The sequence below is a fragment of the Ursus maritimus genome, unplaced genomic scaffold, assembly GCF_017311325.1.
Source record: "Ursus maritimus isolate PB19 unplaced genomic scaffold, ASM1731132v1 scaffold_22, whole genome shotgun sequence".
In the NCBI taxonomy this organism is placed as follows: Eukaryota; Metazoa; Chordata; class Mammalia; order Carnivora; family Ursidae; genus Ursus; species Ursus maritimus.
The window spans coordinates 25,091,790-25,113,097 of NW_024424675.1; the positions used below are offsets into that span (position 1 = coordinate 25,091,790).

Here is a 21,308-nt window from a genome sequence, read left to right on the forward strand (position 1 = left end):
TAATGTTTTGGTTTCATTTTTCTATTACCATTACATTATATACACACACACACACACACACACACACACACACACTATATCCCCCTTTCTCAGGTTAATTATTAAATGTACTAATGTACCTTTTCAGTAGATATCCTGCCAAATTATTCTAGGTTGTTAGTGATCAAGGAGCTTGTTTTTCAGTTCCTAAGGACAGTGCAGGCCTAATGCCAGGGTATTTCCATCAGAACAAATTTAGAGGAGGACTGGTTCAAACACTGAATTGGTGTCAAAGGCATAGCATACTAAAGCTTAATTATTACTTGATTTTCTCCATTCAACAAGTCCATCCCTCTTACCACCTTTTTTGGTCTTAATAATTCCATTTCCATACACAGGATGTCCTCGCATTGACAAATCATAATAATGTGTGCAAACACATGAAGTCTCCACAGTATGTCAGTCTCCACAGAGGCAGAAGCAACTCTAGCTGAACTGTCACCTGACATTAGGCAGCATTACACAGAAATCTAGAAGCAAAGCCATTCTAGAACACATAAAACGTCAACTCAAGTCAGGCAATCCCTCACTGGAGTCTTCCAGGACCAGAATCTGACAGCATTTCACTTACCCCCATGACTCTGCCACGCTGCTCAACATCCTCCCACATAAAATGAACTATGATCCGACACATGTATTTCCCACTCCGGCCTTCCTGCTTCATTCGGACTAGACACATCCTAGGTGGGAAGAAGACATAAAGAGTAACTGGTTGTTTGCATTTTTTATATCACACATTTATACTGAAGGTCAGCTTCTCTGAGTAATTTCAGCAAAGAACATAGAATAAAAAAACCTGAAGTGATCTTATTTTAAAAAACCAACTTTCACTGAGGTATAACATAAATACTATAAAGTGTACAAATCTTAAGTGTATAGCTTGATGAATTATATATTATGTATACCCATGTAAGCAGCACCCAGATCAAGATAGAGATTATTTAGAGCACCTCACAAGGTGCTCTCATACATGCAAGGGATCCACATTTAGTTGTTAGAAGATAAGCAAGTAAAAATCTTTCATTTTACTGAATGGAAACAGGAGTCCTACATAAGGAAAGTGGCCCAACACCACCGAGTAGTCTGTAAAGATGGGCACAGTGCCGTGTTGTCCAACACAGAAGCTACTAGCTACATGTGGCTACTGAACACTTAAAATGTGACTAGTTCCAACTGACACAGGGCATAAGTTTAAGATTTCAAAGATTTAAACAAAAAAAATGCAAATACCTCAAATTCTTTATACTGCTTACATGCTGAAATGTTATTTCAGATATATGGAGTTAAATAAAACCAATTATTAGAATAAATTTCAGTATTTTCTTTTTACTTTTTTAAATGGAGCTGCTAGAAACTTTTAAATTCAATATGTGACTTGTGTTATTTGTTGGACAGTACCTATCTAGAAAACAGATCACAGAAGGTATGATTTCACCTATGTAATTATTGAATCGTTTCCCCCATCAGAATGTAAGTTCCACTGAAGGCAAAGATCAAGTCTGGGCTGGTTCTTTTTAACCACTGTATATCCAGGGCTTAAATATAGTAGGCACTTAATATTTATTTGCTAAATAAATAAGTGAATAAAACATCTCAGGGCTAGTTTAGGGCTTCTTCTCCTATACCACATTGCCTCTAATCAGTCCATAAGGGTCTCTGCTTAAGACCTTCCATAAGGATTTAAGAATTGTATTATATTTTATTAATTAGTAAATATATATTACAGTTAACTATATATAAGAATATAAACAGGGTCATCAACTTTCCAAACTAGTTCCTTGTCTCACTCTTAATGGGCACCCTTATTTCTATTATCTCTCATTTAATAGTTTTTAAGCAGCTGCAATAGGACTATTCGACAAAAGACATTTCCTGCTATAATTATGGAATATTGGATCTAAACTGACAATTCTGTCTCCATACACAATTAATCCTGCCCATTAAACTCTACTAGCAATAGTATGGTACAATGGAATGATTCCAGCCTGGCCTGCCTCAACATCTCTGTTAACGACTAAGATGGAGAAAAGAAAACATACTTATCAAATCTGCAGATGACAAGAAGCTGGGCAGGAAGACAAATACGCTGGATGACCAAACCATGAGCCAAAAATACTTCAAAAGACTGTTTCAATGGGCTGAATCTAACAGAATGAATTTGAACAGGGGTAAACCTAAGGTCCTGCACTTGGGTCTTCAACTGTAGTGGTACAGGATAGGTGAGTCATGCCTATCTATGTGTGAAAAAGCCTTACAAGGCTTAAGTTGACAATTAACTTCAAAGGAAGTCAAGGTGATGATGAGGTTGCCCCCCAAATTAATGTGATTTTAGATACAGTAATGGAAATATAATATCTTCAATGTGCAGAGTGAAATTTTTGTTCCATTCAGCACAGGTCAGACTCTATTTGGAATACTGTCCATAGTTTTGAACATTATATTTTAGAGACAAAAGGAAGAGACGAAAGATCAGAAGATATACAGCTTGGAGAAAAACGGGAAAGTCGCCTTAAATATTGTGGACAAGTTATTAGACTATTTGTCAAAGGGTTAGAATCAGAACCAATGGATGAGCTGCAGAGGGAGAAAGAATTCCTGAACACCGAACACTGAAAGTAGTAACATTCTAACAGGAGAGTTTGTCAAGATTCAAATAATGTAATGAATAAGCCCAAGACGTAGCGTATTTGCCTACTTCTGAAGGGTGAATAAACGCTTTGTGAGAACTCAGCTATTTGACAGGTTGACTACATGATCTTCAACATCCTTTCCAACCATGAGATTTACTGATGCTGTATTTTAAATCTGTAACCTCTGAAACCAGTTAGTGCCTAAGAAATAACACTTTGTAACAATGAAAACAGGTCATGGAAAAAGATCTGACTACTTCATATGACACAGGATATATTCCAAAGCAGAAACAAACTGGGGAAAGTTCAACAGTCCTTCTTCATAAGATTTTTCTTAAAGTTTTAATCAAGTCACTCATGTCAGCCTCTCACCTGAAAGACACTGTGAGTTTTGATGCTTACATGTCGTCAGAGGCCAATTCATCAACAGCAATAGTGAGGTAATGGAATTCTTCATTTATTTGAGAATTCTTTAGTTTGTTAATACACCTGCCCTCTGGGGTTTAAAAGGTACAGATTTTCTCAGACCATAAAGTATGCATTATGCTATGCTCACCTCAAGTGTAGCTACCATCTGTCATCATACAACCCTATTACAATAGCACTGACTATATTCCCTATGATATACCTTTTATCTCCATGACTTGTTCATTCCATAAACTGGAACACTGTATCTCCCACCCTGCTTCACCCATTTTGCCCATCCCTCACTCCCTCCTTTCTGGCAACCATCAGTTTGTTCTGTATATTTATGAGTCTCTGTTTTTTGTTTATTCATTTTTTTTTAGATTCCATACATAAGTGAAATCATAATGTATTTGTCTTTCTCTGACTTATTTAATTTAGCATCATACCCTCTATGTCCATTCTTGTTGTCAAAAATGGCAAGATCTCATCCTTTTTATGGCTGAATAATATTCCTCTGCGCGTGCGCGCCTGTGTGTGTGTGTGTGTGTGTGTGTGTGTGTGTGTGTGAGTATCTTCTTTATCCATTCACCTATTGATGGACACTTCAGTTGCTCTTAAATCTTGGCTACAGTAGATAATACTGCAATAAACACAGAGGTGCATATATCTTTTCAAATCCATGTTTTCATTTTTGGGGTAAATACCCAATAGTAGAATTATTGGACCATATGGTATTTCCATTTTTAATTTTTTGAGGAAACTCCATAAGGTTTTCCACAGTGGCTGATCCAATTTACATTCCCACCAACAGTGCATGAGGGTTCCTTTTTCTCCACATCCTCAGCAACACTTGTTATTTCTTGTCTTTTTGATCCTAACCATTCTCACAGATGTAAAGTAATCTCTCACTGTAGTTTTGATTTGCGTTGCCCTAATGATTACTGATATTGAGCATCTCTCCATGTATCTGTTGGCCATCTGTGTCTTCTTTGGAAAAACGTCTATTCAGGTCCTCTGCCCATTTTTTAATTTGATTATTTATTTTTGGGGTGTGTTGGATCACATAAATTCTTTGTATATATTGGATATTAACCCCTTATCAGATATATCACTTGTGAATATCTTCTCCCATTCAGTAGATTGCCTTTCCATTTTGTTGATGGTTTCCTTCACTACGCAAAAGCTTTTTCTTTTGGTGTAGTCCAGGTGTTCCTACCATCTACACTTTATAACTGAGGCAATTGAGTCTTAGAGAAGTAACTTGCCCTGAGTTACAAACCTAGTCAAAGGTGAGATCTGAACCATGATAATCTGATCCGAGAGTAGTACTGTTTCTCTGCCTCCTTTAATGACTAGTACGAATCTTACAGAATCCATTTACTCTATTTTCCATTTAATCCTCACAAGGGTAATAACAGTTTCGAAACCAGCATCACATTAGAAATAGTATATCAGAAGGGGAAAGGCTAACTTGAGACAAACATACCTACAACAACCAAAAGTAACTGCTGGCAGCCTAACAGGAAAGAAAGAAACTAAAAATATATTGAAAATAAACACACAAAAAATAGCACAGCAACTTAGGTTCAACATGGAGGGTAACATACCCAGCACAGCTCAAAAAAGATAGCCTGGCAAAGTTCAGTTAAGAGTTATCAGGACCAGGACGCCTGGGTGGCTCAGTCGGTTAAGCGTCTGCCTTCAGCTCAGGTCATGATCCCTGGGATCCAGCCCCACATCAGGCTCCTTGCTCAGCGGGGAGCCTGCTTCTCCCTCTGCCTGCCGCTCCCCCTGCTCATACTCTCTCTCTCTGACAAATAAATAAAAACTTGAGGGAAAAAAAAAAGAGTTATCAGGACCTCCTGAATCATCCAGAAAAGGTTAAAATACATTGGCAGGTGAAAAGAAAATGAGTGAAACAAGTCCAAAATGGTAAACAAAAAAAGATCTGATGATCCTGGTATCCACTATAAAACAAAGCAAACACTTGTCACACACAAGCTCTCACTGCACAACAATGTTTGAGTTACTAAGTAAACTATATTCCACACTAGGTTTTTTTTAAATTTAATAATAATATTTTTTATTATATTATGTTAGTCACCATACAGTAACATCCCTAGTTTTTGATGTAAAATTCCATGATTCATTACTTGCATATAACACCCAGTGCACCATGCAATATGTGCCCTCCTTACTACCCATCACCGGCCTATCCCAATCCCCCCCCCCAAAGCCCTCAGTTTGTTTCCCAGAGTCCATAGTCTCTCATGGTTCATTCCCCCTTCTGTTTACCCCCCCTTTCTTCTTCCCTTTCTTCTCCTACCAATCTTCCTACTTCTTACGTTTCATAAATGAGTGAAACCATATAATTGTCTTTCTCTGCTTGACTTATTTCACTTAGCATTAAAGAACGGAACAGGATAGCTCTACTTCAATTTACATTATGGATGCATTCCTCATAATAAATATTTAAATTCAGTGTTGAGAAATCAAATTACATTTTGCTATTGATTCAACTTCATAATTGCAGAGCTCTGTTCGGGGTGGGGGGGAAATGGAAGAGGGGAAAGGGAGGACACCTCCCTGCTAAAACATAATAAAAATGCCCTTAAGAATGCAAAGTAAACTTTAAAGAGAGATAATCTTTTGCTCAAACCTAAAACTGCTCTAAAAATAGACTATTTTAAAAAATCTTTTTATAAAGAAAGAACCTAGTAATAAAAATATTCTTGTATTAAATAATTAATTATTCATTTAACAAGTATTTACTAAGCACCTATTCTGAGTATAGACTTAGTCTGTATATAAACTACTCTCTGTTTAGGAGCAATTCCAGTTACCCCTCCCAAGTTTGATGATGTTCTTAAACCCACAATTTATTATTGAGGTTTTAAGCTTCACAGTACTATCCTTGTCTCTCAGTGATTCCAGTGGCTCATAAATAATACTGATCTCCTTTACATATAAGGAAAGCAAATAACCCAGCTAGCAAAGTAAAGAAAAAAACAGGAGTAGTCAAGCCTTAGTCTTGGCTCCCAACTATCACTAAAAGGCAAGCACAGAGGCAGGGAAAAGGGGAAAAAGACTCACTCACCAGGTGTCTCAAAAAACAAAGGACTAAGATATAAATTTTACCTTACGGCAAATAATAATAGTGATTACTGTCATTTATGACATCCTCTAATATCAGCCTTGTCACTTGAAAATGCATTTGCATCCACACCCTCTTTCAATCAACTGTAACTGCTCCCATTCCACCAAAAAAAAAAAAAACAAAAACAAAAACCTGACACTCTGAGGCAAGAAGAGAAGGAAGAGGCTTCTTCCTCTAGGCTTATAAAAATGTTTCAGTGTTTCTCCATCTTAAAAATAAAAAAAATGTTTCCTCTCCATCCCACCTTTCTTAATCATTTGGAAATCCTTAAAATGTAGTTCATAATTACTTAAGTAACCTAAGTTGCCCAATGGAAAAGAGCAGAGCTGGAATGAAGCCTGAACTCCCCCTCTTTGCCCTAAGCCACAGTGTCTCCCAGGGCAGTGTCAGTATCAGCTGTTTCCCCCATTCTGTGACAGCACACCTCCAAGAGCCTCTTCCTGCTAGATCAGAAAAGGAGGAAGAGGAAGACAGCAACACTGCCTGCAGAGTTCAAAGGAACAAGAGTCTTAGCCATGCTTTGCTCCTCTCCGCCTAAACCTGGGAGGGAAGAATTCTTGTTATTCTTGATGCTGACCTCCTGCCATGTATTGGCAGCTCTGAGTATCCTGTCCTGGTTGCTCTCCTTGGGCCTTCTGACAATGCCAGTTGTGTTTTGGCCTTGTTTCTCCCTCATGGTGGTTTATAAGCTGCTCCAAGCAGATCTGATTTTGACTTCAGTGAAGACTAGTGGGCATTCAAGGCAGGTCTGTCACTCTGGCTGCTATGAAGGAATCCCAAAGGGGACTTTCACGTAGCTTGTTTCCCTTATTCTGCCACCAGCCAAGGCCAAGGAAAGAGAGCCTACATGCCCACACTCAAGCCTCAGCAGTGTGCTAATGAATGAGTTTATTTATTTGTGAGCTGGCATGCTTACCCTTTCCTGGGGCTGTGTACATGGCTATCTCCACCTGGTTTCCTAAACTCCCACCCCATGAAGCCCAACCTTTATGTGGGGAGTGTGGGAAGTGTGGGGAGTGTGGGGGCCACAAGACAGTCTGTGGGCAAACAGACAAGTGGGGTGAGGCACTTCCTGAAGCCATCTCACCTGACAGCGAGCCTCCTCCAAGAACTACACCTGGCCTGTGGCCTGCCTGTCAGATCCACTATAGAGAACAAGCTCCCGGGTAGCAGGTACCAGAGCTTTTAGGTTATGCAATGTTGATAAAATGATGCTGCATAGGCCTTCGGTTTGGGCAAAAAGCTACATGTGTGAGTGTTTGAACAGAGTGACTGGCTGGGGGAGGGAGAGTAAGGATGTGCACATGGCCAGGGCTCACCATATATAGCAGGTCTGGGGCTGCTAGAATCCAGAGTGAGCTTGTAAGGCCTACAGCTACATCAAAACTGCCGTGGTGGTTTTAAAGAGCCCGCTTGCAAAGGCTGGAGCGTCTGCCAGGGCAGTGCTCTGGCTGGACTGAGACTGAGACCAGTCTGTTTTCCAATCCCTTCCCACCTGCACAGTTTCCTTCCTTCTCTTTTTTCCCAGAAGCTTCTTCCCCCAGACTTATAAAAATGTTCCAGCGTTTCTCCCTCTTAAAAGAAAAAATAGAAAGCAAATAACAAAATGCCTCCCCTCTGTCCTGTTTCTCCCTCTAGTGATCATCTTTCCTAATCACTTGGAATGTCTTAAAAAGTAGTTTGCAGTTACTTCCTACCCTCCTACTAACTCCTCAAGACCCCATGTGCTCTGGTTCTAGTCCCCAGAGAGCCAATGCAACTGCTTCCTTTGACCATCCCCAGGCAGTCCCTCCTCCCCTGTGCTCCCATAAGATCTGTGTGTCTGCTACACATAGCACTTATCACCCTGTACTGTTTTCAGGTCTACTTGTTGCTTCTTCTAGGACACAGACGGCGAATACCAAGAAACACAGTTTCATACAGTTGATGGTCAGTGCTATGCTGTTTATATTCATGAAGAAACCCCCAACCCCCTGACCACCAGAAGGGGACACTCAAGCAGGAAGCCAAGAATTGCAGAACAGCAGTTAGCTTTGGATTTGAGTCTCCGATCTTCCATTACAGATGAAGAGGCCTGTGACAAATTCCTTAAAATAGCCAAAATCATCTCCCCATCTGTAAAATGAGGGGGTTGAACTAGATCTGTGGTTTTATTTTTTTTTTAAAGATGTATTCATTTTAGAGAGAGAGAGAGAGAGAGAGCAGGCGGGGAGGGGCAGCGGGAGAGGGAGAGAGTGCCAAGCAGACTCCGAGCTAAGCATAGGGCCAGACACGGGGCTCAATCTCATGACCCCTGAGATCATGACCTGAGCTGAAACCTAGAGTCAGTTGCTTAACAAACTGAGCCACTCAGGCACCCCTAGATCTGTGGTTTTTAAACTGTGGTCTGAGTTTCCACAGAGCTACGTAAGGGCCCCTTACCAGTGGGCACATTATGACAATCTGAAGTGAGCAGGTCATTCCCACTTCCTCAAGTAGCAATTCTTTATCTATTCATACATGGTGACTGAGCATAAAATTTCATTTTTAAAAAGGGCTCAGATGGTAAAAAGATTGAACCACTAGATCCCTATACCTGCAATGCTTTTCATCCACCCTTTGACTTGCTAACTTCTACTTCCCATTCAGGTGTTATTTTAAATGTCATCTCTTCAGTAAGCCCTCCCCGAGTGACTGACCCACCCCCCCCCACCTAAATTATGGACCCCTCCTCCCCCCTTCCATTTCCTCTCATCACGCTATTTCAGCTGCATTTTATTAACGATTTAATGTCTCTCCCCCACACTCTAAGCCCTGTGAGGGCAGGAAACAAATTTACTGCATACAGTAGATTTAATTGGAGAATAAATGTTATAATTTTATGGATTTAATTTTTTTTTTAATTTTTAAATCATCTCTACACCCACTGTAGGCCTCGAACCCACAACCCTGAGATCAAGAGTCACATGCTCCACAGACCAAGCCAGCAGGAGCACCTAAATAATTTACGGATTTATGTTTAAGAATAAGCAGGTACTTTAAATAATAAATAGCATTAATAAATATTAAATAGTATTAGTATTAATAAGCAATCATTTAATTAGTTACTTTGGTAGTTTTTAATTACCAATGAGGAAAGCAACTTAATACTTTGAGTTAGCCAGACCTATACTTTGAATTTCCTCTCCATCATGTACTAACTAGTTCTTTGGGCAAGTTTTCTGACTTCTCTAAGCTGCTGATCCCTCATGTGTAAAATAAAAATGAAGCAGTTGTACAAATGTGTGAGACAATACACGTAAAGTAAATAAAAGATATGTAAAAGCCTTAGTAATTATTATATTTATGATACCCTGACTTTAAAATAATTTTTAAAAGTACAAACTGCAGAGGCACCTGGCTGGTTCAGTAGATGAAGCATGCAACTCTTGATCTCAGGGTGTAAGTTCGAGCCCCATACTGTGTGTAGAGGTTACTTAAAAATAAAAAAATAAAAACTGCAATTTACTCCCTGCATTCCATCTTCATCATAGGCATATTCTAATTTTATTTATCCCATACCATTTTCTAAAATTAACTTCTGCATCTAGAAGGTATCACGACTAAAAGAGAAGACTCTAACAAATCTATTAATGCCAACATAAATTCCAGCCACATGCATAAAACCACCAGAGAAACTGAAGTAGGAGTGCAGCTTTGCCAGTCTCACCCAACCACAAGACAGTGCCAGGACCCTTCCAAATGCTGTGGGAGCCAAGTCCAATCTGGGGCCATCAATTACTTAGTGAACATTTACTGACAAACTAAGAGTAAGACATGCAACTGAGAGAAGAAATATCTCATTTTCATCTTTCCAAAAAGATAATAAAAATAATTGTTGCTCTCAATAAATTCACCATCCACAAAGACTATACAATAAAACATAATAATGTTATGTGATGTGTGCTGTGATAGAGGTGTCTAAAATACTAAGAGAACACAGAAGAGGAACTAACTCTTGCCTTCAAAAGGTAGAGAAGCCTTCAAAGAAAAATGATATCTGAGTTGGATATTGAATGAAAAACAGGAGTTTGTCAGGGGGAGAGCAGGGAGAAGGGCTTTCTGAACAGAAGAAAACTTTGTACAGAAGACTTGATATTTCTATTATGTAATATTGTTTTATCTTGCAGAGGAGGGAGTGGTGGTGATAGTGGTACCTAGAATAGCACATGAGACTAGCAGATGTGGCATTTTTGGTGGGTTATGAATACCATGCTAAGAAATATACTTTGTCCCAAGAATAATGGAGAATATTAAGGAGAGAGAGAGAGAGTGTATGTGTGTGTGTACTAATCCAATTTGTATTGGGAGGACCAATGGCATGTGAAGATGGAAACTGGAGGCCAAAGATCAGTTTCCGGCTACTGTTGCTTATGACCCAGTAAAGTCAATTTAATGGGTGACTTCTTAAATTTTTCTTTATAATGAATTCAAATGGAATAGAAAATATCAGAGACTATCTGACATTGTAAGGCCAAATTTTATAATTATAGCATCAGAGACAAATGTGTTCTGGGTTCCAGAGTAAAATTCATTTGTTACTGTGGGTCACGGTCAAAAAAGTTTGAGACCAGATGAAGGGGTAAGGGAAAAGTCAAGAAGGTCTCCCTGGTTTCTGGTATGGATACCTGAATGAATTGCAATGCCATTGCCCAAGACAGGGAAGAGAGGAGGAGGCCTGCCTTCATCAAGTCCACATCTGGATGCAGGAAAGCCCAGATGGCAACCTCTCTCAACAATTTTTCAGCAGCCACAGTCAATACTAATCTTGTTCGGCAAAGACGAAGGACACATAGTCATTGCAGCTGCAAGCTCACGTGAATACACAACCAATAAGGGCCCTCTAGAAATTGGAAATACACAGAGAAACCTGGGAACTAGAAAAAGCAGACAGGATAAAGGAATCAGCAACACCTCTTCCAGGGAAATAAAAGGATGTGAGAAACCCTGTCCCTATTCTAAGAGCTGACAGGGAACCATCACCCTTGGGAACCCAAGCAAGCTTTCTGAAAAGTCCACTGCCAGGGTATTCTGTTTATTAGGGTTGGTTTTTTGGGTTTTGTTTTTTTTTTTTTCCTTAGGGGATGGGGAGGGTTCTTTCTACTTTTATAACTGCTTTCTAAGCCTCCCTAGCTCTCCCTCATACTACCACCTACAGGAGGTATTTCAACCCTACACATCTCTGGCGAGTCCACCGAGTCCTGTAATACTGGATATGGCTATCCCTCAGTTATCCTCCCGGAGCGTCAGGCTAAGAGAATAGGGATGGAAGAACACAGCTTCTCCACAGAGTTGGAGTGGATCCATTACTCCTCCTAATACCCCTATCTCTTAGAAGAGAAAGTTTCCCAAATCTTCTTGGAGGATGACAGCACAACTGGGCCCCATTTATGGCAACCCTTCCTGTTAAATTTCTCCACAAGCCTGCTCTAGACACTTCAGACAAGCGGCTGTCCTCAAATACTCCATGTCCTTGCTCATATGTTCTGTGTTTTGCTCCTGATATTCCCTCAACCTAAAATGCCCTTCTTTTCTCTGACAGAAATTCTACTCACCTTTCACGGTAAGCTCAACATCATGTCTACGACAGAGCCCTCTTTATCCAATACTCTCCCCTACCTCCACCACCTAATTTGGATTTAGTCACACCTCCTTATCCTTCCATAGTTTCTGCTTGTGCCCTGGGCACAGCACTTCTTTCACTGTCATCTGTTACGGGCAATTGTACTTTCTGCCTGTTATCTGCTAGACTAAGTTTCTGAAGGTGCATGCCATGTCATACCCTTCTCTCCAAAGCCCCCCAGTCCTTAACACATAGTGAGTTCTCAATACGTTTCCCGATTCGAACCGAAAAGCTACTGCTTCATTCCACCAAAGCCTGCAAATCATAAGAACCAAAGAGGAAGGGTGGAGGGGAGAGCAAGTGTGGATCTGAAGCAGACAGCCTCCCTCCCCCTACTGAACTGGTAGCAGTACTCCCCACTCCTCTGAGAAAGTAAAAGCAACCTCAGCAAGGAAGATGCAGCATGTCTGGAAATGGTGGCTATCTTGAAAAAACTATAAGTAGTTTCAAGGTTCTCCTGGCTACTATTAGTCAGGGATTGACCTTGGGATATGGTTATAGGGGTTATATATTTTATTTTGCCATCTACTCCCTCTAACACTCTGATACCTCTAGCTATATGGACAAAAAAGAGTCTTTCATACAAGCTCTGAATATTATCTTTGAGCTCCTCTGGGAACAGCCTAGCCTCCTTTCAACCCTCCCGCCTTTCCAATGAGTAATCCTGCAGTGCCACCTCTGCAGTCCTCTCCTCTTGAAAAAGCGTTTTCCTCTCAGGATATCCAGCTGCCCTCCCTAAACCTTTTCTTAACCTTCACCATTCAGACCAAAGGTACTCTGCCTTCTCAGCCGCCTGGCTAAAAGATGGTATATGTCAAAGAACAGGCAGAACTAGTAAAGGTTTTGAAATTGTGGCTTCCTCTGTGATCCATAGGCACTACTCACTCAGATTTATTATAGAACTTAGCCATTCTGATTTATCACTATTTTAAATGTCTTATCTCCCTCGTTAGACTGTGAGCTTCCTGAGAACCACTGCTAGTTCTCAGCAAACTGCCCAGGACATAGTGTGCACTCAATGAAGTACCCGCTTAGAAAAAATAGCATAAAATAAATTGCTACCTTATGCCCCTCAGCCAATCTCAGTGACTATGTGAGTTCAGAAGGAGAAATATTTCAGAGGTGATCAAAACCAAAAAGTCTTTATATAGCAGTCAGTCCTGTGATGCAAAGCTCAGCTGAAGGCAGTCTCAAACAAGGGTCCTTTTGACAGGGCAACCATTCCCCACGTTCCTCAGATACTCACTATGGTCAAAGTAGTAAACTTAGTTCTCCAGAATTTACTTTCCCAAGATCTGGCAGTTCAATAAATGCATTCCCCAGCCCCCACTTCAACGTCTCTCCTATATCCTTCTGACCTTTAATACTGTGTAACATTAGATGAAAAATTGATTTTTTTTGGCTACTTAATTTGCAGCTGAAGAAAAAATATACTGTTTAAGGTGTTAAATATTTTTACATGCAACAAACCTGGCATGAATCTAACCTGTATGCACATTTTAGAGGTACAGGCGTAAATGTCAGTGCTATAATTTGTTATAGGTTTCTGATGACCAGCAATGAAAATGACCACGGATTCTCACAATTCAAACCACTTTTACGTAAATGTGAACTTTCCTAAAACAGCCAAGGGAGAGAACTTTCCATCCAAGCTCACAGAGTCTCTTAGAGATACTGATAGCATTGTTCACCAGGCTAGGTGTTCTTTGAGAAAAGCCTACAAATATTAGTTTCTTTCTGGGACTATGCTTTGACCTTTAATAAAAATGTGCTTTAAGACACTAGTTATTAAAATGAAAGGAACAGTTTTTAATGCCTGAACAACTGCCATTTCATATAATCAGCCCTGCTGAAGGCCATACCTTACAAGTTAGCAGTGTTTCAAAAAAAAAAAAAAATACATTTGGTGACTTCACTTAAATTGCTCACTTACCAGACATGAAGTAGAGTTATAAGAAACCATGAATTGAAAGTATCAGGCATCTGACACCCTAGAAAATAACAATAAAGTATAAATATGTGAGGGTTTAGGGAAGGAATATTGACTGTATTTTAAATATTGGTAGGAATCTATTCAACTCAAATATATGGCAGTTACAGTGCTGATTATGCGACTATCATAGAGGGCCAGTGGAACCACAGGGCAAGATGATGGGCTGAAAGAGCACTGAATGCAGTCAGACAACCAACCTTCTAATTCCAGCCCTGGCACCACTTTGCTGCGTGGCCTTGGGCAAATCGCCTTTCTCCTCAGATGCTCAGTTTTTCTCACTTTGTATAATGTGGCCTAGATGATCTGTATGGTTCCTTCCAACTTACATGCTATTTTTGAGACCTTCCTGGTCTCAAATTCATGTGGAAAGCTAGGCAGACACTACTTTGCCTACCCCACTTAAGTACAGGCATTTTTCACTGGAGACCTGCTAAGAAGTCTAAGTTTTTCTAGTTTCTTTTTCCTGTCTTCCTTAAGGAGACCCAGTATGCTACAAACATGGGTATGCTGAATGATTCACCCAAAATAAATTACCAGGAGAAAGAAGTGGGGCTCTAGAGAGCTACAGTTGAATAAGAAAGCAGATTACATCTAAAGAAAGGCATACATCATCCCTCAGGAATGACAAAACTTTAAGATACTAAAACTCAGGTCAATGCTTAAACATCCACACCTCTCAATTCTCAGATCTCTAGGAAATGCCTCTGGCTAAATGAGGGGTCCCCCGCTGAATGCACCCTCCTTATTACATGACAGAGAGAAAAGCTGGAGCAAAAGGATAAAGAAAGTGAGTATCAGTGGTCAATTTGGGCCCATCGGGTAGAATCTGCCCTTTGAGCAATGACTCAAGAAAAAAGGGATATCTTCTGCCTTGCAGCAAACAACGAAGTATACAACATACTAAACGATAACAAAGGAGAGAAGACACAGAGGAGAACCTCTGTGAAGTACACTAACACTACCAATAATAATAAAGAGCTGTAATTCCTTGAGGGCTTACTTTGCGTGAGACACTGTAATTGATGCTTACAAGCATGAGCTCAATGAATTCTACTAACAGGTCTATAAGGTGGGTATTAATAATACCCTCAAAGACAGGTGACAAAATGAACTCTTAGAGGGACCATGACAATTGCCCAAGGTCACACAGCTATGAAATGAAACATCTGGGATCAAGTACAGATCTGCTTGATTTCAGGCACTGTGGTCTTAATCACTAACTGCTTCTCTAATACTAATACTAGAAACTAAGGTCCACTGCTAGTCATGTCAATAGATTATCTCACTTAACCCTCACTTTAACCCTGAAGGGAGGCATTATAAGACTCATTTTAGAGATGAGGAAACAGGCTCAAAAAGGCTAAGTAACTTGAGGGCAGCCACAATATAACAAGCTAGTGGTTGGGCTGGAGTTTAAGTCCAGGTCTGTCACAAAGTGACACCAAAATACTATGGTGAGCTTACTGGGAGGTGCCCAGCAGTTGTCAAGTGGACTTCCTCTTGGAACCCAGCAGGAGGGAGGTGAAGGCTGGCCTGGCCAACCGTACAGCTATTAAGATACATGCCATCTGAGAGTGGGCCAACCACCCTCCACCTAGAACAAGAATAGCCATGAGAAACTCTCAAGCCCGGATCTGAAGTTGGGTCTTTTTTGGATGCTAGAACAAAACATTAAAAAGAAAAGTTTTCTTGGAAGTCTGTCTTTCAATCTGGAAAATGAAATTTGGCTGCTTCTAAAGGACAATCTGTTCAATTGCTACCTCTACATCAAAGCTTCTCGGCAGCCTCCAGGAGCCTTTCCAATTCTCTCAGAGAGGGAATCAATTTTTGGGCTGGAAAGCACAGACAGAAAGACAGGCCAGCAGCTGGACTTGGGTCACAATTTTCCATTCTGGGGGTCGGCTCAGGGCTAACGATGGGAAAAGAGCTGGCATATTGACTCCCTGTACCCAATGGAGTCAGAACAGAAACCCACAGGGTAAAGTCCTAAGAAACAAGACGACTGAATGTCTGACCATAAGCATCACAAAAACATAGCAGATCTTCAGCTCAATGAAGCGTGTTTAAACACTTCAAAGTTAAAATCTGTTACTGCCTTTTGTCAAGATCACACTCTTGCACCAATACACGCTCGGTGTGTTATTTTCTGAGGCTAGGTACTTTCTTCCTCAATACCAAGTTGGATAATATTAAACAATTCATCACTGTTATGGAGTGGCAGTATTAACACTGTTGTTTGTGTAATGCAGGCTCTGGGGTCAGACCTCCCGATTCAAAACCCTGACTGTACCTCTTACTTGCTACGTGACTCTGGGTAAAGTTACTTAGCCTTCTCAGTGCCTCAGCTGTCTTCTCTGTAAAAATGGGAAGAACAAGAGAACCTACTTTATAGGGATTTGTAAGGATTAAATGAGATAAGGCCTGTAAAATGTTTAGCAAAATGGTTAATATTTAATAGGTACTCAATAAATATTTACTACTGTTGTTTCTCAGTGAATTATTTAAACACTATGGTTTAAAATATTTTTAATAGCTCACTATTTAAGACTGTGTCAATAAAATGATGAACCTCAATCACTGACTCAGAACTTATTCATTAAGGAGCCTCCTCTCCAAGGTATTAAGTCTCTTAAGAGCTAAAGACAAAGCAGTTTTCATACAGTACGGAATTTCAGTATGGAATTAAACACAAACTTTACTGATTGGCCCCATCTGTTCCAAAGTGCTTCTCATAACAGAACTGATCTCCAAAAGACCAGTTAGCAAGCCACTGCAGGCTCACAGACGTTATGCTCATTGATGCCACAAATGACATACACCATCAGAACATCTTAGAAACAACAGGGGACTGACTGTTAATCTCACCAGTCAGAATCCCCAAGGTCTAGGTCTCTGGATCAAGACCTTTGAACACATTGGCTCTGAGATGATAGAGAGTCTATAACTTGGGCATTTTATGGGGGTCTATCCAAGAGGCTATAGGCCTATTGTTTACTCACAAGCACAGTGTGAGTAAACAACTCATTCTTACACAATCTTCATGAATTAACACTGGCCTCCCTTCTGTTGGAAGAGTAAGGAAGACAGTGTTGAGCTACCTAAGCCTCTCTATCCTTTTTAAAAATTACTGAATGCTCAGGACTCTTAAAAGTTGAGCCCTAAAATACCAAAAATCCAAGGGAGCAACAGATTAAAGGCATAATCTTGGGAAGTGATATATATATATTCTCTTTTTTTACCCCAAACCTGCCTGGCCTACTCTTTAGAACTTTTCTATAGAAGGTACAAGAAAGTCTCATTGTTTCATAGATATTTATCTGCCTCCAAATGGTATTTTTCAGATTGGCTCCCTTTTTTATTCCTAGCCACGGTTCAGAACCACTTTGGTTTCATTTAAAATTTAATCTACCCACAAATGTCAAAGATGGACCACACTGGAGCATGATACCAATGAAAAAGCTATAAGTCTAAAAGGCAATTCTTTTTTTTTTTTTAATATTTTTTTATTATATTATGTTAGTCACCATACAGTACATCCCTGGTTTTTGATGTAAGGCTCGATGATTCATTAGTTGCATATAACACCCAGTGCACCATGCAATACGTGCCCTCCTTACTACCCATCACCGGTCTATCCCATTCCCCCACCCCCCCCCCCTCTGAAGTCCTCAGTTTGTTTCTCATAGTCCATAGTCTCTCATGTTTCATTCCCCCTTCTGATTACCCCCCCTTTCTTTATCCCTTTCTTCCCCTACCGATCATCCTAGTTCTTATGTTCCATAGATGAGAGAAGTCATCTGTTGAAGGGCATCTCGGTTCCTTCCATGATTTAGCTATTGTGGACAGAGCTGCTATGAACATTGGGGTGCATATGGCCCTTCTCTTCACTACGTCTGTATCTTTGGGGTAAATACCCAGTAGTGCAATGGCTGGATCATAGGGTAGCTCAATTTTTAACTTTTTAAGGGACCTCCACACTGTTTTCCAGAGTGGCTGTACCAACTTGCATTCCCACCAACAATGTAGGAGGGACCCCCTTTCTCCACATCCTCTCCAACAATTGTTGTTTCTTTAAAAGGCAATTCTTAAATTGAGTTTTAAAAAACCTTAAGCAAGAGTGGTGTCACTGAAAAATGTACTGCCTCTCTATGTAACTACTTCAAAGGGCAAAGCTAGAACAAAGCTTACTGAGGTGAACATATTCTAATATACGTAAACATCAGTTTATAATAGAATATCTCCTAAAGGTAGTTCTTATTTAAAAACAGTAACATACAAAAATATTAAAATGGATTATAATTTCTTTTTTTTTTTAAAGATTTTATTTATTTATTTGACAGAGAGAGACTGCCAGTGAGGGAGGGAACACAAGGAGGGGGAGTGGGAGAGGAAGAAGCAGGCTCATAGCGGAGGAGCCTGACGTGGGGCTCAATCCCATAACGCTGGGATCACGCCCTGAGCCGAAGGCAGACGCTTAACCGCTGTGCCACCCAGGTGCCCCTGGATTATAATTTCTAATTTGCAGTTATATTCTTTCACAGGCCATGTGGTATAGTGGAAAAATTCCTGGCCTTTAAGCCAGACAACGTAGGATCAAGCCTCAGCTAAGCAACTTTGGGAAATCACTTAGTCTCTTAAGTTTCAACTTAAGAAAAGAAAAGAAAAATGAAAACAAGAATACAAGTCCTTCCTATCCTACAAGGTTTTGTAACTCCTAAATGAGATCAATGTAAAAGTATACCATGTAAATGTGAATTATTAGCATATAATGGTAATAATGTGTTCAAACTTTTATTTTTATAAGTAGTTTACAACAGATTATAAATTGAAACATGATATGTTACCTTAAATATATAATAATAACCTCATTATTCAATCTATAATATTTTTTTAAAGATTTTATTTATTTATTCGACAGAGATAGAGACAGCCAGTGAGAGAGGGAACACAAGCAGGGGGAGTGGGAGAGGAAGAAGCAGGCTCATAGCGGAGGAGCCTGATGTGGGGCTCGATCCCATAACGCCAGGATCACGCCCTGAGCCAAAGGGCGTGTCACCCAGGCGCCCCCTCAATCTATAATATTAACTCAAGGATCTTCAATAATGAGGACTGGCTAAGACAAAGATAACTAATAAACATCATTTCAAAATAATTATAAATTTATGACTTATTTATGGAATCAAATGTTAAATAGATATCTGAGGATGAGATTTTAAAAAGATATGATGAAAAATACTTGGCGACATGTATTCCAGAAATCACTTAAGAAAAATACAACTTCTAATACTAATAGTTTCTTCATCAAATAAAGAATATTTTCTCCTTTCAGACTAATTTTTCCTAAAATGAGAAATTTTTAGAGATTAAAAGGAAGAAGGAAAGTTTACTTTTGTCCCTATGAATAAATAAGAAACAGAAGGTAGACACTAAATCAGGATTACAACTCAGTAGGGTACTTTAAGTTTCTAACATAACATCAATCTGCTGAAATTGTAAAATCACCAAAACAACTTGCATTTGGTTTTAAAAAACCAAAATAGTTATTAAATAATCCAAACTGCATCTACCTATCTTCCTTGTTATTAACATAATTCTACATAAACATTTGCTCTCCATGAAAAATATCAAGTATATACAGTTAAGTAAGTGTTTGTGGCTTGCAGGATAATGGCTGTTACCACAGATGTGCACAGCACACATTTCTTTCCAAAATCTGTAGAACTAGAAACAGCTTAACTTTCCCAATTACTTTATAAGTACCTGCTTTAACTAACTTTATTTATAACTAAACAGTTTACAGCATCAAAATGAATACTATATTGACATAACCAACTGATAGTGGTGGTACAAACCAGTAAAACTCTTTTGGAAAACAATTTATCAATGGATATAAATTATAAAATTATATATATATATATATCTTTTGACCCAATTATCCTTCAACAGAAAGAAAACAGTCATTAGGCATCAACCAAAACAATTAAAAACTAGAAATAAAAGAAGAGTGATTGGCAAAAAGTTCATTTCGTCAAAATGCTAAGCAAAACATCCAGAATGTAAACAGGACTTGTTTACTATGAGTACTCATATGTAAAAAGACGCATGTGTGGAAAAATGTCAAAGTACTAGTCAAATTTTTAGGTTTCTTCTTTTTTCAAACTTGTTAAAATGTCTTATTTATAGGTTTTTTTGCCCTTGTTTATTCTATTAACAGGGAAAAATAAGCAGGTTTTATTACACACTCTGTAAAGGAAAAATTGTTTCACTAATGACTCAAAACCGATACAGTCATAAAAATGAAAAATAGATTCTTTTTTTTTTTAAGATTTTATTTTTAAGTAATCTCTCACCCAACATGGGGCTCAAACTTACAACCCCAAAATCAAGAGTCACGTGCTCTACCGACTGAGCCAACCAGGCACCCCATGAAAAGTAGATTCATTCTCCTTTTCAGAACTATCAAAAGTAGTAACTTACTTAGAAAGAATTCCTCGAAGTCAGTTTTCTCCACACAGCTAGTATACATGCGCAGGGCCGCAATCTTAATCTTCTAGACAAAAAAAATAAAACCATACTCAAGATATGACCAAGTATGTTCTAGTGCTGTTAGATGTAGGTCACAGCATCTTGTATTTGTTCAACTAGGAGGAGGAGTCCAAACCTATCTCTAGGCAAATTTAATAGCTAAACCAACACAGATTCTTTCTTTCTTAAAGCTAACCACATAATTTTCACATTTTATAATTTAGCATCAAAATGTCAAAAAGATTTTTCTAATATTTAAATGAAATCTCTCCTATAATTTCCTTCATCACATTTGAGCCTCTAAATCACTGTTCAGCATCATTCACATTAACTCTTTATAATCTGAAATCCCTTATATTAAAAAATTATCCATTCTTCTGACCAAAATCAAACAAACAAACCAAAAAACCCCCTCAATCCTTCAACCTTACCTCAGAAGCACTACTATCTATTCTGTAAGTCTTTTTTATACCTTGGGGAAAGAGTCATTTTTTTTCTGTATTCTCCCTAGTTTTATAGTTTGTTGAATAAGAGAAGACCGTGCTTACAAATAAGGGTTCTTAATGAATGCAAAATATAGTAAAAGGGTCAATATTTTACTATTCCCCAAAGCATTAAGAATTCTCTTAGAATCTGGATCTGAGTGGTGGTTTTAATTTATTCACTGTATACTTAAGGTGTGTATATTTTACCGTATATACATTATACCTCCATAAAAAATAAATCTAAAAGTGAAAAATAAATTCTTTTAACAGTTAAATTGTAGGTCCGAGGACCAACTCAGTGCTAAAGTAAGGAAGTATTTCTAAGGACTTTCAAAATATTTCCTTAAGGATACAATGAAATAAATTAGGCCATGCACGAAAGCCTTTATAGCAGCTTATTTTTTCTTAAAATGATAGAAAATTACAAACT

The 21,308-nt window shown here is 39.0% G+C and overlaps 1 protein-coding gene across 2 annotated transcripts in view; it reads right to left on the reverse strand.

Annotated features, from left to right (window-relative positions):
• Positions 1–21,308, reverse strand: part of LOC103669803 (ubiquinol-cytochrome-c reductase complex assembly factor 1) — a 92,497-nt gene that overhangs the window by 41,935 nt on the left and 29,254 nt on the right. For both annotated transcript variants that reach the window (XM_008698158.2, XM_008698157.2), the window contains 3 exons: positions 20,346–20,418; positions 13,809–13,866; positions 611–719 (listed from right to left, as the gene is read on the reverse strand). In XM_008698158.2, coding sequence (XP_008696380.1) covers positions 611–719; positions 13,809–13,866; positions 20,346–20,418 — 240 coding nt within the window. The remainder of the gene's footprint in view (positions 1–610; positions 720–13,808; positions 13,867–20,345; positions 20,419–21,308) is intronic.